Source organism: Argiope bruennichi, chromosome X1, assembly GCF_947563725.1.
Source record: "Argiope bruennichi chromosome X1, qqArgBrue1.1, whole genome shotgun sequence".
NCBI lineage: Eukaryota > Metazoa > Arthropoda > Arachnida > Araneae > Araneidae > Argiope > Argiope bruennichi.
In genome coordinates this window covers 46238352-46250710 of record NC_079162.1, presented here as the reverse complement: position 1 = coordinate 46250710, position 12359 = coordinate 46238352, and the positions used below count along the sequence as shown (strand labels likewise).

General features: G+C 31.5%; 1 protein-coding gene across 3 annotated transcripts in view; it reads right to left on the bottom strand.

Moving 5' to 3' along the window:
* Window positions 1–1186: 1186 nt before the first annotated feature.
* The window catches only part of LOC129958413 (transmembrane protein 163-like), a 74097-nt gene continuing 62924 nt past the window's right edge, over window positions 1187–12359 (bottom strand). For all 3 annotated transcript variants that reach the window (XM_056070897.1, XM_056070896.1, XM_056070898.1), the window contains 2 exons: window positions 10171–10312; window positions 1187–1491 (listed from right to left, as the gene is read on the bottom strand). In XM_056070897.1, the coding sequence (XP_055926872.1) occupies window positions 1440–1491; window positions 10171–10312 (194 nt within the window). In that variant the 3' untranslated portion in view covers window positions 1187–1439. The remainder of the gene's footprint in view (window positions 1492–10170; window positions 10313–12359) is intronic.

Genomic DNA, 12359 nt, shown 5'->3' with positions numbered 1-12359 from the left:
TTTATTATTATTTTTAGTTTCACTTTGTATAAAAAAAACTATAAAAACTATAATAACGAAAAATATTTAATGAAAACTTAACTTTAGATTCTCTAAACGAAGTTTTTAAATTCTCTCCTTCAATTTTACTGTAATATATATATATTTAAAAAAAATTCCATATTTTTAGCCGATGAATACGTCTCATACATAGTATTACATCAAGCTCTAAATTTAAAATTATATTTAGGAGAAAGTCATTAAACTCTATGTACTTTTTTTTATTTTTGATATTCCAATAACTTTTTATTATTTTATTTACTGAATAATTTCTCTTTTCAAAGAATCTTTAAAACACTAGATTATATTTTAAATTAAAGATATAACATGACAAATATTTTAGTGTTAAATTTCAATTAGGTAAATAGCATATTTGAACATGTCTTTTAGCTGTTATTAATATTATAATTATTGTGCCTTTAGATACGTGGATGTCATGGTTTTTCCAGTGTTTTTGAATAATGGAATAATGCTCAAACATTTATTATTATGTTTAACTTTATGTTTAAAAAAACAAATTTACAGTATCTCGTAATTTATGAGCAAATAATTACTATAAAAATAAACTATTTTATACCGAAATATTTTTCTACATAAATATGTTGGTTAGAATATGTTGGTTATATATTATATTATGCGTTGGTTATACGTTTGTTATACATTTTCATTCACCCATTTTTACATTCGTTACCATTCGTTCCATTCGTTTTGTTTTCTTTAGCGATTTTATATGCCATGCCAAAACATGAAATAAGTTCTGTAAATTAATAATTAATATAGATATATATACTTTATCATCCTACATTTTAAGCTTTCTCCTTGCTAATGTCAATTATAGAAGTAACATTAAAAAGCGTATAATATTCCTCAAGAATCTGTCTTAGAAAACATGACAGCTTTGACTGTTGATAATATCGAGTGAATAAATGTAATATAAAATGAATGACTGATTATGTATCTAAGGAAATTATACAAGTAACACGAGCTCTAAATAATAACAAATGAGCTATTTCACATCAATCGTATCTGATCACGTTTAATCAAGGCAAAACTTATACTGATCAACCATTCAAAATATAGGGATAAAACATATTTTTGTAACATCTTAAAAAAGATATAGTAATCAGTGAGAACAAATATAAAAAGATATTCAGACAATATTTTTATTAATCATTTTTAGATTCAAATATACACCTTAATGAAATTATAATCAATTGCATAGTACAACTATATATCCTAAACACGTATTATCTGTGAGGTAATACATGCCATCCTTTATCATAAATATCAATCCATAGGATTAATGTCTTCATAACAATCTGCATACTTTGTATACAAACTGACATCATGAAAGCAATCTAGACATTTTAAATAAAGATACATCGTTTGTAGAAATATGTTCACGTCTCAGCAGGATCGTATTCTCCATGCCTGCACTGCATTATAATAGTTCTGCAAAGAAACAATTCCCAAATTATTATTGAGATAATTTTATGAATGAACAAATGCATACAAAATTCTTTAAATCAAAATTTGTCAATGACATACTCAGTGGCGATTCGTGCTCTGCAAGAGTTGAAGGATATTGTAGTTTTAATCCTTTATTGCATTTTAATGTATTTTTACCATTTTTATCCTTTCACATTATTGTATTTATATGTAATCTATCCATATTCATAGCATATTTCAGATGATTTATTCTTTTTAACATTGTCGCTGCATGACTCTAATCTGTTATTCACATCTTCTTCTAATTAGATTATCCCTTCTCTACCATCTATTAACTATAGTAGTAAAGGAGTCATGTAACTGGGACGAATCATATGAGTCAAATGGCGTAGATAGCATCGTGTTCATGTTGCTAAGCGGAATTCAGATTCTGATGCTAGAATAATAATTGCCAAAATGATTAATTTATTGCAGTACATCTACCAATACAGAAGGAAAACCTAATCATAGGTGCTCACATGAATGCGCATAGTATCCGATGGGGATACCGTGCAAATAGCAATCGAGGATATCAAGTGGAAAATTTCGAAGCTGAAAAAAACCTCCAACTTTTAAATTCACCAGACGCAGAACCCACTTTTCAACGCCACAACGCTGCATGCTGGCGTGATCTAACTCTGGCTTCTAACTCTATCTTGGCTAACTCATGCACTGGGAGGTTATGGAAAATGAATCTCTCAGTGATCATAAGTTTATTAAAATCATCATTAAATCAGAAATTTCTAAACTCTCCTATCTTAGATTCAAAACCAAATTTGGTGGTCACAAAAAGTTTTGCAATCATTTCGGAGAAAAGTTATTTAGATTAATGGAAATCATTCAAGAATCTTCAACAACCGAAAACAACAACACCGCTACCGAAAAACTTCAATTGGAAATACTAGATTCTTGTTTACATTCACACAATATTAGGAAAATTTCCACAGCACCGAATATTTCGTGGTGGAACCAAAATCTGGATATAAAGAAAAAGGAACTAAATGCACTGAGGAGACGTGTGAAGAGCACAGGAGATATGAGAGAGCATTACCAGAAAATTTATTCAAAGAAAAGAGCAATCTACAAAAAAGAAATACTTCATGCAAAGAGAAACGCTTGGAGAAAATTCTACTCGAAAGCAAGTTCCCCTTACGGAATTCCTTTTAATTCAATAAAGACCGCCGTAAATTCAACCGCCCTCAGTAATTTTCAACTTGTTGGAAAACCCTTTTACAGGAAATGCTAAGGACTTTGCAAGTAAAATCCTTCAACGGCTTTATCCCGAGATAGCAGAAGAAGAAATAAATATTCTTTCCACCCCTTGTAATTTTGAAGAAGCCTTTACTAAAACAGAAATTGAAAATATTATTAAAAGACTACCTAAAAACAAGGCCCCTGATTATGATGGTATTGATTCCATAGTTATCTCAATTATCCACAGTAACTTTCCAGAATTATTAACCACGTTCATAAACAAATGCCTTGAGCTCACAAAATTCCCAACTCCTTTTAAAACGGTATTAATAGTTCTCTTTCAGAAAAAAGGGAAAGAAAAAATAGATTGAAGTCTTATAGATCCATTTCTCTCCTCCCGACCTTAGGAAAACTATTAGAAAAATTACTACTCCAAAGAGTTAATTTTACTCTTAATAAGCAACAAGTGTTACACTCACACCAGTTTGGTTTCACAGAAGACAAATCAATAAATCATGCTCTTCGGAAATTTCTAGATGTTATCGAAGTGACCAAGGAAAGAGAACACTGCTTTATAATTATTTCATTAGATATCAAAGGTGCTTTTGACAACTTAAAATATGACACTATAAGAAAAAGATTAAGTAAACTTTTTTCGAATACAAATACCTCAGAAACCTTAGTAGACATCCTTTCTAATCGCAAAGTGGCAATTCAAACAAGTGATGGATCAGCGGTATGGAAGCAAACACAAGGTTGCTCCCAAGGATCTTGTACATCTCCTCCTTTTTGGAATATAGTTGCAGATGAAATTTTAAAAACAGACTGGAGAAGAGAAATTCATTTGAAAGCATATGCAGACGATTTCACATTTGTCATCAGCGGGAGAACTCGGCGAGAATTGGAAAAACATACTAACTTAGCACTCAAAATTTTAAAAATATGGACCGATAAAAATCAATAGAAAAATCACAATATTTACTTATAGGAAAATTGTCCAGGGGACCAATGGTTCGATAAAATACCCAGCCTCTAAACCAACGTTATCTCTCAAATATCTGGGAGTAATTTTAGATGAAAAGTTAAACTCGATTTCTCACATAAAAGAACAAGGCTCTAAGGCTATCAGCCAGTATCAAAAGCTTTGCCACATAGCAGGCCCCCTCTGGGGACTACAACAAAGATTCAGAAGGACCCTTTATCAAACAGTCACCGAGAGGATGCTCCTGCATGGTGTTAGTCCGTGGTCTCTCTCATCCTCTCCAAGATTGGAAAGAAAACTAGTATCTATCCAGAGGATCTTCCTCCTATATATCACTGGATCATATCGTACAACACCAACTGCAGTTTTGCAAGTTGCTTCATTACAGGCATCATGCCACTAACCTGAAAGCCCAACAAGAAGCCCTTTTCATCAATATCACTTGCTTAGAGAGAGAAATAGAATTTGAAGGTGTAACATATTATCCAAGAGAACTCGAAGAAAAAGTCAAGAATATTACTATCCACCCTTCATTGTTTGAGATAGAAAAACCAATTTCAACAATCGAGCCTTTTGAAGTGAATAACAGTCTAACATTCTACTCAGATGGGTCCAAAACAGAGCTGGGAACAGGTTGCTCATATTGCTCATTCGAAAATGGCATGAAAGTCCTCGAATGGAAAGGAAAACTACAGGAATTCCATACTGTGTTTCAAGCCGAATTACTTGGACTGAAAAGGGCTATTATACGAGCTAGTGAAGAAAACGAGACAATTAAAATCTGGACAGACAGTCTTTCAAGTTTGCTAGCAGTACAAGATCCCCATTCTCCTCATCAACTTGTTCGAGACAACCAGTCCCTACTCCTCCGAAACCGAAATATTCTCTTAAGATGTATCAAAGCACATGCTGGTTATCGGGGTAATGAGGAAGCTGATATTCTAGCAAAAGCAGCCATTATCGAAGGTATTCCAATGGAAGCTCCAAAACCCCGGTGTCATCTTAAACAGCGTCTTCAGAAAATATTTACAAGAAAATGGCAAAGTCTGTGGAATAATGGAAATACGGGTCGTTCTGTTTATAAAGTCATCAAAACAGTAAAATTGCAACCACTCTCCTGGGCTCGTGAAGAAATCCTGTTTGTAACAGGACATGGTCCATTCCTTTCTTTTCTTCACCTTTTCCATTTATCGGAAGCTGACTATTGCTCTAGTGGAGAAGTCGGCGATCCCATCTACTTTGCGACATCTTGCCTTTTTACTCTTTCATGGCACCTCTGAAAACCCTCATCCTCGTTAGAAAGTCTTTGGTACGAAAGAGTCCTTATAATTCATCTTCCAAAAAAAGAATCATAAACATGATTAGATTCCTAATTGATCAAGGAGAACTGCTTCAATTAGATTAATCTTATTAATTTCTTAGGACACCATATAATTCACCTCGCATTTTATTTACAATTTATTCTTTAACCGCCCTCGAGTTACTAATACTTATTACTCCTTTATATTTTCATTCTTACTGTACATTTTAATGTTCATTAATCCAGTTTTTTGTACTCAAGATATTTTTCATTCTAGTTTTTATAATTTCTTGTTATGTTGTTTATGCTTCTTGTCATTTGTTTCTTTCCTTTTAATTGTTGTGTTTATGCTTCTTGTCATTTGTTTCTTTCCTTTTAATTGTTGTGTAATTTTTTTAATAAAGTTCATCTATATCCATGCCAAACCGGAAAGGGGCCACATGAGTTCTAGAAGCAGAGGTATGGTGCGTTAAGTGTTAAGTACATGTACTATAAGTGTGCTACAATATATTTTAATGGTAATACAATTATTGATATACTTTGTTCCTTGAAGCTACATTGCTTTTGCCATTACCAGTGTTACATGTGATAATTCATAGTAAGGAAAAGAGTTTTGCAGATATCTTGAATGATTACTGACTGGATATCAGGTCAATGACTTCTGACCTTGACGATAAATTTGGCATCGAAAATGAAGATTCTCAAAACTGCAGGAATTTTGTTGATATCTCTTTTAGGAGTAGGGAATCGGGGGCCCTTCTCGAAATTTCCTCAACCTCTCAAGGAATTTACATAAACGGAGACATGCGAGAGCGTCAATTAGTAGACTGATTCTCCCTTTGAAGTGTTTATCGCAAAGAGAGCTCTCTGGCAGTTTTACACGATGCTCTGATATGTTGCGCTGCTATTTTATTAGAAATTTCTGTTTGATAGTGTTTTGTTGCTTTTTACAAGTCTAGTCTTTGTTAAATTTTCGATTGTGTTTTGCTACCTGTGTTTCGAATTTTCTTATGGAATAACGCATCGTTATCTGTACTCGAACTTGTTGGGTTTCTCAATGTACACTCACTGGATCGTAATAATATATATAGTGCAATGTATTTAAAGGGGAAAAATTGGTTCAAATTATTTAAAGAAGGTTTTAATAGCTGAATTATGATTATCACCGATTTCTTATATAATAGATAGTTCAAACTACAATGCATTACAAACAATTAACGGTTCCAAAGATATGTGTATTTATTAGACATTGCGATTAAAACACTGATAATTTATCTTAATAAATAATATTATACAAAAATGTGTTTATTTATGAAATGTCACAACTGCTAACAAGAAACACTTTAATTTTGACTGCTAAAGCAGTTTCTTCAATAAAAAAAGACAGGTTAAGCAATGTTAATAAACCAAACCTCTAGCAGCAAACTGAAGTGCATAACAAGCCAAAGAAAGAAGATTTTTTCCTCTTAATTCATTAACTGGCGTGATACGGATTTAGTATTCGTCATTTATAACAACAGAAAGAAATACATCGTATTCGATTCGTTTACTTCTCGTTTTTACGTCAGCAAGACAATTGTGATTCATTAACTAATTTAGATTTTTGTTTCATTTTCCTTTGAAGATAGCTAGGTACGAATTTCATCTGAAAACTTCCATTGATACCTTCTATAGCAAAGAAAAAGAAAAAAATATCAGCATTCTTAAACTTCACAAAAACTATTTTTGCAGTGCAATACAAAGTAAGTGTCTGGAAGATTTTTCTTTCAATTTCCTTCTTTTGATACTCTTTAATATATGCTTCAATCTATCAATTAAAAAAGGTCCACTGAAAAATTAAAAAAAATAATCTTCAAAAATATAGATGCATATGTTTTTAAGGTAAAAGAATATTTAAACATAATTTCAATTATAATCTTTTTGCTCATATTTACAAAATATTTTTTCTTAGATCTGTAAAAAGTAGAATTCAAAATTACAAGGTCCATTGCACAAAATCCTTATGTTGTTCCAAAACGGGGCATAAATCTAATTTAATTATTGCAACAAATCATATATTTTAGTTCCATTCCTTTTTCTTAAACTAATGTATCACTTTAATTAGAGAAATATCCATAAAATTTTAACGATCATCATTTCTTTTTTCCAATTTCTATTAATATCGCTTATAACCTTTACAAAATTAATTGGGGCCCTGATTCTCAATTAAATACTGGCACTGAACCCAATTGCCTTCAAAATTCATGGCTGAAATGCTGTCAGAAGTCTCCTTCAAAGTCACAAGAAATTTCAAAATTTTCATATCATCCTTTAAGTAATTTTTTCCTTGCAATAAATTCAAACTCAGCAAGATTGTGAGAAAAGAAGTTATAAAAGATTATAGATCATTCCACAAAAAACTTGCCTCATGTAAAAGGAGAAAGGCTTTTAACACTTTAAAAAATAGCAGCTGTTAATAAGATTTTCGAAAAATGAAACTGTTGAAATCGCATAAAACATTCCATGTATAAAAACTGTTACCTTTTAACGGATAACTTATTCAACTCGGAAAATATCACTTTTTAATCATGAACAAACTTTAACGCATCAGATAATTAACCTACTTAAATTATTGATTTTTTTTTTTTTTTGCCTGAGAAAACTAAAAGATGTTAGGGCTTATCTATATATTTAAAAAATTATTTTTATAATGGATAATTAACTTAAAGTAACGGAAATTAATTAAATTTGATAATGCCTAATAGTTAATGAAAAACCTTATCTGGCCGGAAGAAAGATTTTAATACTTGGAAATATATAAAAAAGTGAAAATTTACTATCTTAATCATTTTAACGCTATGTAGTTCTTTTTTATTGAAATTTCTTCTCCTTTAACTCTTTCGACTTTTGACATTTCGATGTGATCCATTCTATTTATCAAAGAGAACGTTAACTAATATCTATCTCCTTTATCAGACATTTTCACGCTGTTTGAGAATAGCTAATGCAATATACACTGACGAAGATAAAAATTCCAGTTCTAGAAACAGTAGCTCGAGATATCCAGATAATACTTTTCTTGCAGCTTAGCCAGAGCACTTAAGAGATCGCGGTGGTCTGGTGGTAAAGCCTCGACTTCGGGACCGAAAGGTTCCAGGTTCGAGATCCGATTCCACCGAAAAACCGTCGTGTGAGCGAGTCTAGTGCGCATTAAATCCGCCGGGGCCAAATGTCCTCCCGCTGATGTGGAGCGGAAGTTTGGAGAGGGTAGTACCAGTTCAGGTGTCGTCCTTGTCATCTGACTGCGGTTCAAATTTGAGAGGTCCGTCCCGAAATAGGCCAAGTGTTGCTTTAAATCGAGACGTTAATATAAACTAGCCAGAACACTTGTTAAGATTTCAGCTTGACAATCATATACATAAACTCGCTTCGTTGAAGTGAATGCTTATTGGACAATCATTTAAGTAACTCTTATTGTTATCCTATAAAGTAGCAATAGTTTTTAAAAAAATGTCTTACTATTGGCTAAGAATACATGGAATGCCTTGAAAGAAATAAGGTTCATCTATTATGATTAAATTAAAATAATCTATGCAATTTTAAATGAGACAAAATTGTGTGATTGCGAAGGTAAGGATTTTCTATTTAATAATTCGTAGGAATAATAAATCAAGATAAGCAACTTCTAACGGTAATAGTTTCAAGCAATCATTGATGGTAGTATAATAGCGTATGATCTGTCCCATCTTGGTCTGATTTTCTTCAGTCTAGTCTATATTGTGAAAGAAAATATAAGCAAATACAGAAAAACTGATATAAATTATCGGAATTTGTTGGCGGATCTAATTTTAGCAGTCACAAGTCATGGAATCAGCTAAGTAGACAGACAGGAATTGTATCTGGTTTCAAACTCATGTGGTATGTTTGGGCTTTTTCTTAGGCACCATCAAAGCCTTATTCAAGTATACCATTAAATAGCTGAATGAGGATTTAAATCCATTTCTGTATCGTATTGGCAATAAGATGGTTTTTAAAGTTATGGCCGTTTGCAAGACTTTCAATTTCGCGACGTAAATACAGAGCGCCAGCTCCCGTCATTGTAGTTTGGAAAAGGATCTAATTACCATTAAGACATCATCACTTTATCAGTCTCCCGGCAACCTTGAATGCAGACCGATATACCAAAATATTGATACAATTTACTGTAGTACAATTCAAAAATGGAAATGTTGGAAGTTTGTTCCATTATGACTTTGCTAACCCTCATATCGAAACTGTAACGTGGCATGCCATTAGCGATATCAACATTCTAAACAGGCTACTATGATCACTAGATCTATCGTCGATTGAGATGACTAAGTCATGACTGGCAGCATCGTTCCTTTTCCCATCCCATAGAGGATACCGATGATCTCAGAGAACAAGAAATGTAGGTAATGTTTCTCGAGAATTCCATATTCTATTGTATTTTACATATAATTAATGTACTTCACTTTTCCCTTAAAATTGTGATTATTTCTAAATTTTATTAAAATAAATACGTTTCGTTATTTCCACCGATTCAGTGCTACTCCTTTCTGGTATAGAAATTTTATTTTCATAAATATATGAACAAATGAAGTATAGAAATAAATATATAATGAAATTTGACTTATTAAAATTATTTTCCTTATTTATAAATATATTTAGAAACGAACTTTTTCTTTCAAAATATTCAATTCACTCAAGAAATGTATATGTTTCTCTGAGAATTTTTTTCTGTTCTATATACTTTCCGAGGAACTAAATTAAATTAATTTTCAATTAGTTGATATTCCGAATTATTCATGATTGGCTATAGAATTGATAAATTGTAACATTTCATCTTATTTCTGTTTTATAATATGAAATGCATTATATTGTAAAATAATTAAGACGCCTGAATGTTATTTAATTCCTTAAAAGTCATATCAACTAAAAAATGTAGTATGGGCTCATTAATGCTACATTTAAACCAATCTATTACTTTCAGAATAGGTACACTACATCAAATGATGCTATTCCTTAAATTTTCCACATGTCATTTTAACTAAACCGACATTTTCATGTTCATAAACGCCCCTTATTTAAAAAAAAAAATTATTAAAGATTGAAATTTTTGATTTCTTCTTTAAATGAATAAAAAGAAAAGAATGTTAAATCTACTTACCGGAAACCCAAAGCTAGCATTCCAACGGACAAAACAATACTCAGCAATGGATCTAGATACCACATAGTTTTGTTCTTCAGATACACAACATCACTAATTATTATCACAAGGGCAAATAAGCCACTTAAAATGGAATTCAAAGCTGAAAGAAAAGAAACAACCGTTGTAAGTTTATTAATGCATTTTATACTTAAATTTTATTACTTTATTTCAAGGTGTTGCAATGCCTATTGCGCTATTTTGGTTGATTTCATATACTTTATTTGTGATATTGTATCTCAATCAAGCAAAATAAATCTTGGAATATCATGTTAATGATATTTTTAGTTGATCCTTCATAGTAGCTTAAAACTCTATTCTACTTGCCTTAACTTTTATTATAATTGAATTTTGATGTCCCGCAATTTTAAAAGAAAAGTAATGGCAAATCTTGAAGTGAAGTATTCCTACGTTCTCTCATTTTAAGTATTGTTTTCATTAATATCCAAACTCACACAATAGTTTCAGTCACTTTTACTGATTTTACTAGTAAAAGGAGGTTTTTTTTCCCTTGCTAATCTGTTTACTTCTGACATTAATGCGTTCCATTGTAGGGGTGGATGTCTTCGGCTCATATCCCTCTGAAGAGGAATAGGTTGCTTACCTTCCCCCCTTACCACCCTCCTTGATCAATCATACTGACGAAGAATTGCTTTAACTCTTGTTACATGGGCATATAATAGTGTTAATGTCAATGATATTTTAACGTTCCATTCTGAAACAAAGTAATAGCTAACCTTGAGGTAAATCTAGTAATCAGTCAGACTTAACTTACAAAAGACATATTTTTGCGCGTATTTGTCAAAATAAGGTTGTAGTAGAAAATAGCAGAATCGAAATCGAGAGTTCGAGTCTTGATTTCACAAATGTAAACCTGATGAACTCACATTAAATCAATCTTATTCAATGACCTCTAATGGGACAGATGTGATCCTCGTTATTTAATAACGAGGATGAAGTCAAAAGAATGAGGTCTGTGCTTAAAAAGCACGTGAAATAGAAATGTTAATCTGACTGAATTAAAGTTTATCGAAAATCGAGTCTAGAACATACAATCTCTAATTTTCAAAATTACTAATAGCCTGCAAGGTTGAAACATTCATTAAAAAACTACTGCGTTGAAATTATTTGCACAAATTTTGTAACATATGATACGTAAAAAGTCTTCACTTCAGCCATAGTTTTCTCTAAAATTGTAAAAAAACTGAAAGAAATAATTTTAGAAGCCAGGACAAGGGCAGCTAATAAATGTTGTGTATCGAAAAATTCCTAGATTATCTCTGAATTATGCCAAACGATCGCAAGACACGGCTGTACGGCCAACGAAGGTGACGTGCAGTCTTAATAACGCAAGATTTCGCGTGATATGTTACTTCAGGAGTTATTCGACTCATCCTCATGCACATCATGAATTGGATTTGACTCTCATAAATTTGTAATCACAAAAACTTACAAAACGCTCGATGTTCGGATGTCCAAATTAGTTTAGTGGATACTAATTTTTAAGATTTAGACGTACGTACTCAATTAAGATCATATGTCAATAACGTTCTAATCACAGCATTATTCTGCGATTTAAGGATGCCATATGTATCTACCCAAATATTTCGATGAGCAGCTGTCCTAGTAACTTCATGACTAGTAATTAATCTTAACAATTATATGGTCATCATGTATAATTTACTGAAGAAGACTTCTACAGCGAATATAAAAAATATACACTTTAGAGCATCTTACATTTTATTCCTGTTATTATTACATTCTGTTGGTATTTTTTAAATAAATATAAATTCTTCAAATATCAATTTGTTTCCAAATCGATCAATTGATATGCGCCCTGTAATTTTGTATAGCTAATTTTAATTGCAACATTTTTTATATTCTTATTATCCATTAATTAATCAACCATTTTTTATGCATTATCTAAATTCAAATGTATTTATAATAATGATTGCATTTACTCTGTTTTATAATTTAGAACATGTATATTTTGACTTTAGAAATATAAAATTATTTTAAGTAATAAAAATATTTCTTACGCTAAATTTATCACATCATTTTGAAATGAAATCAAGGTAGAATTTAGGATAAAACTTCAACCAAAACCTGAAGTACTTCGCATAAATAAGAAATAAAATGTGTAGAGATTT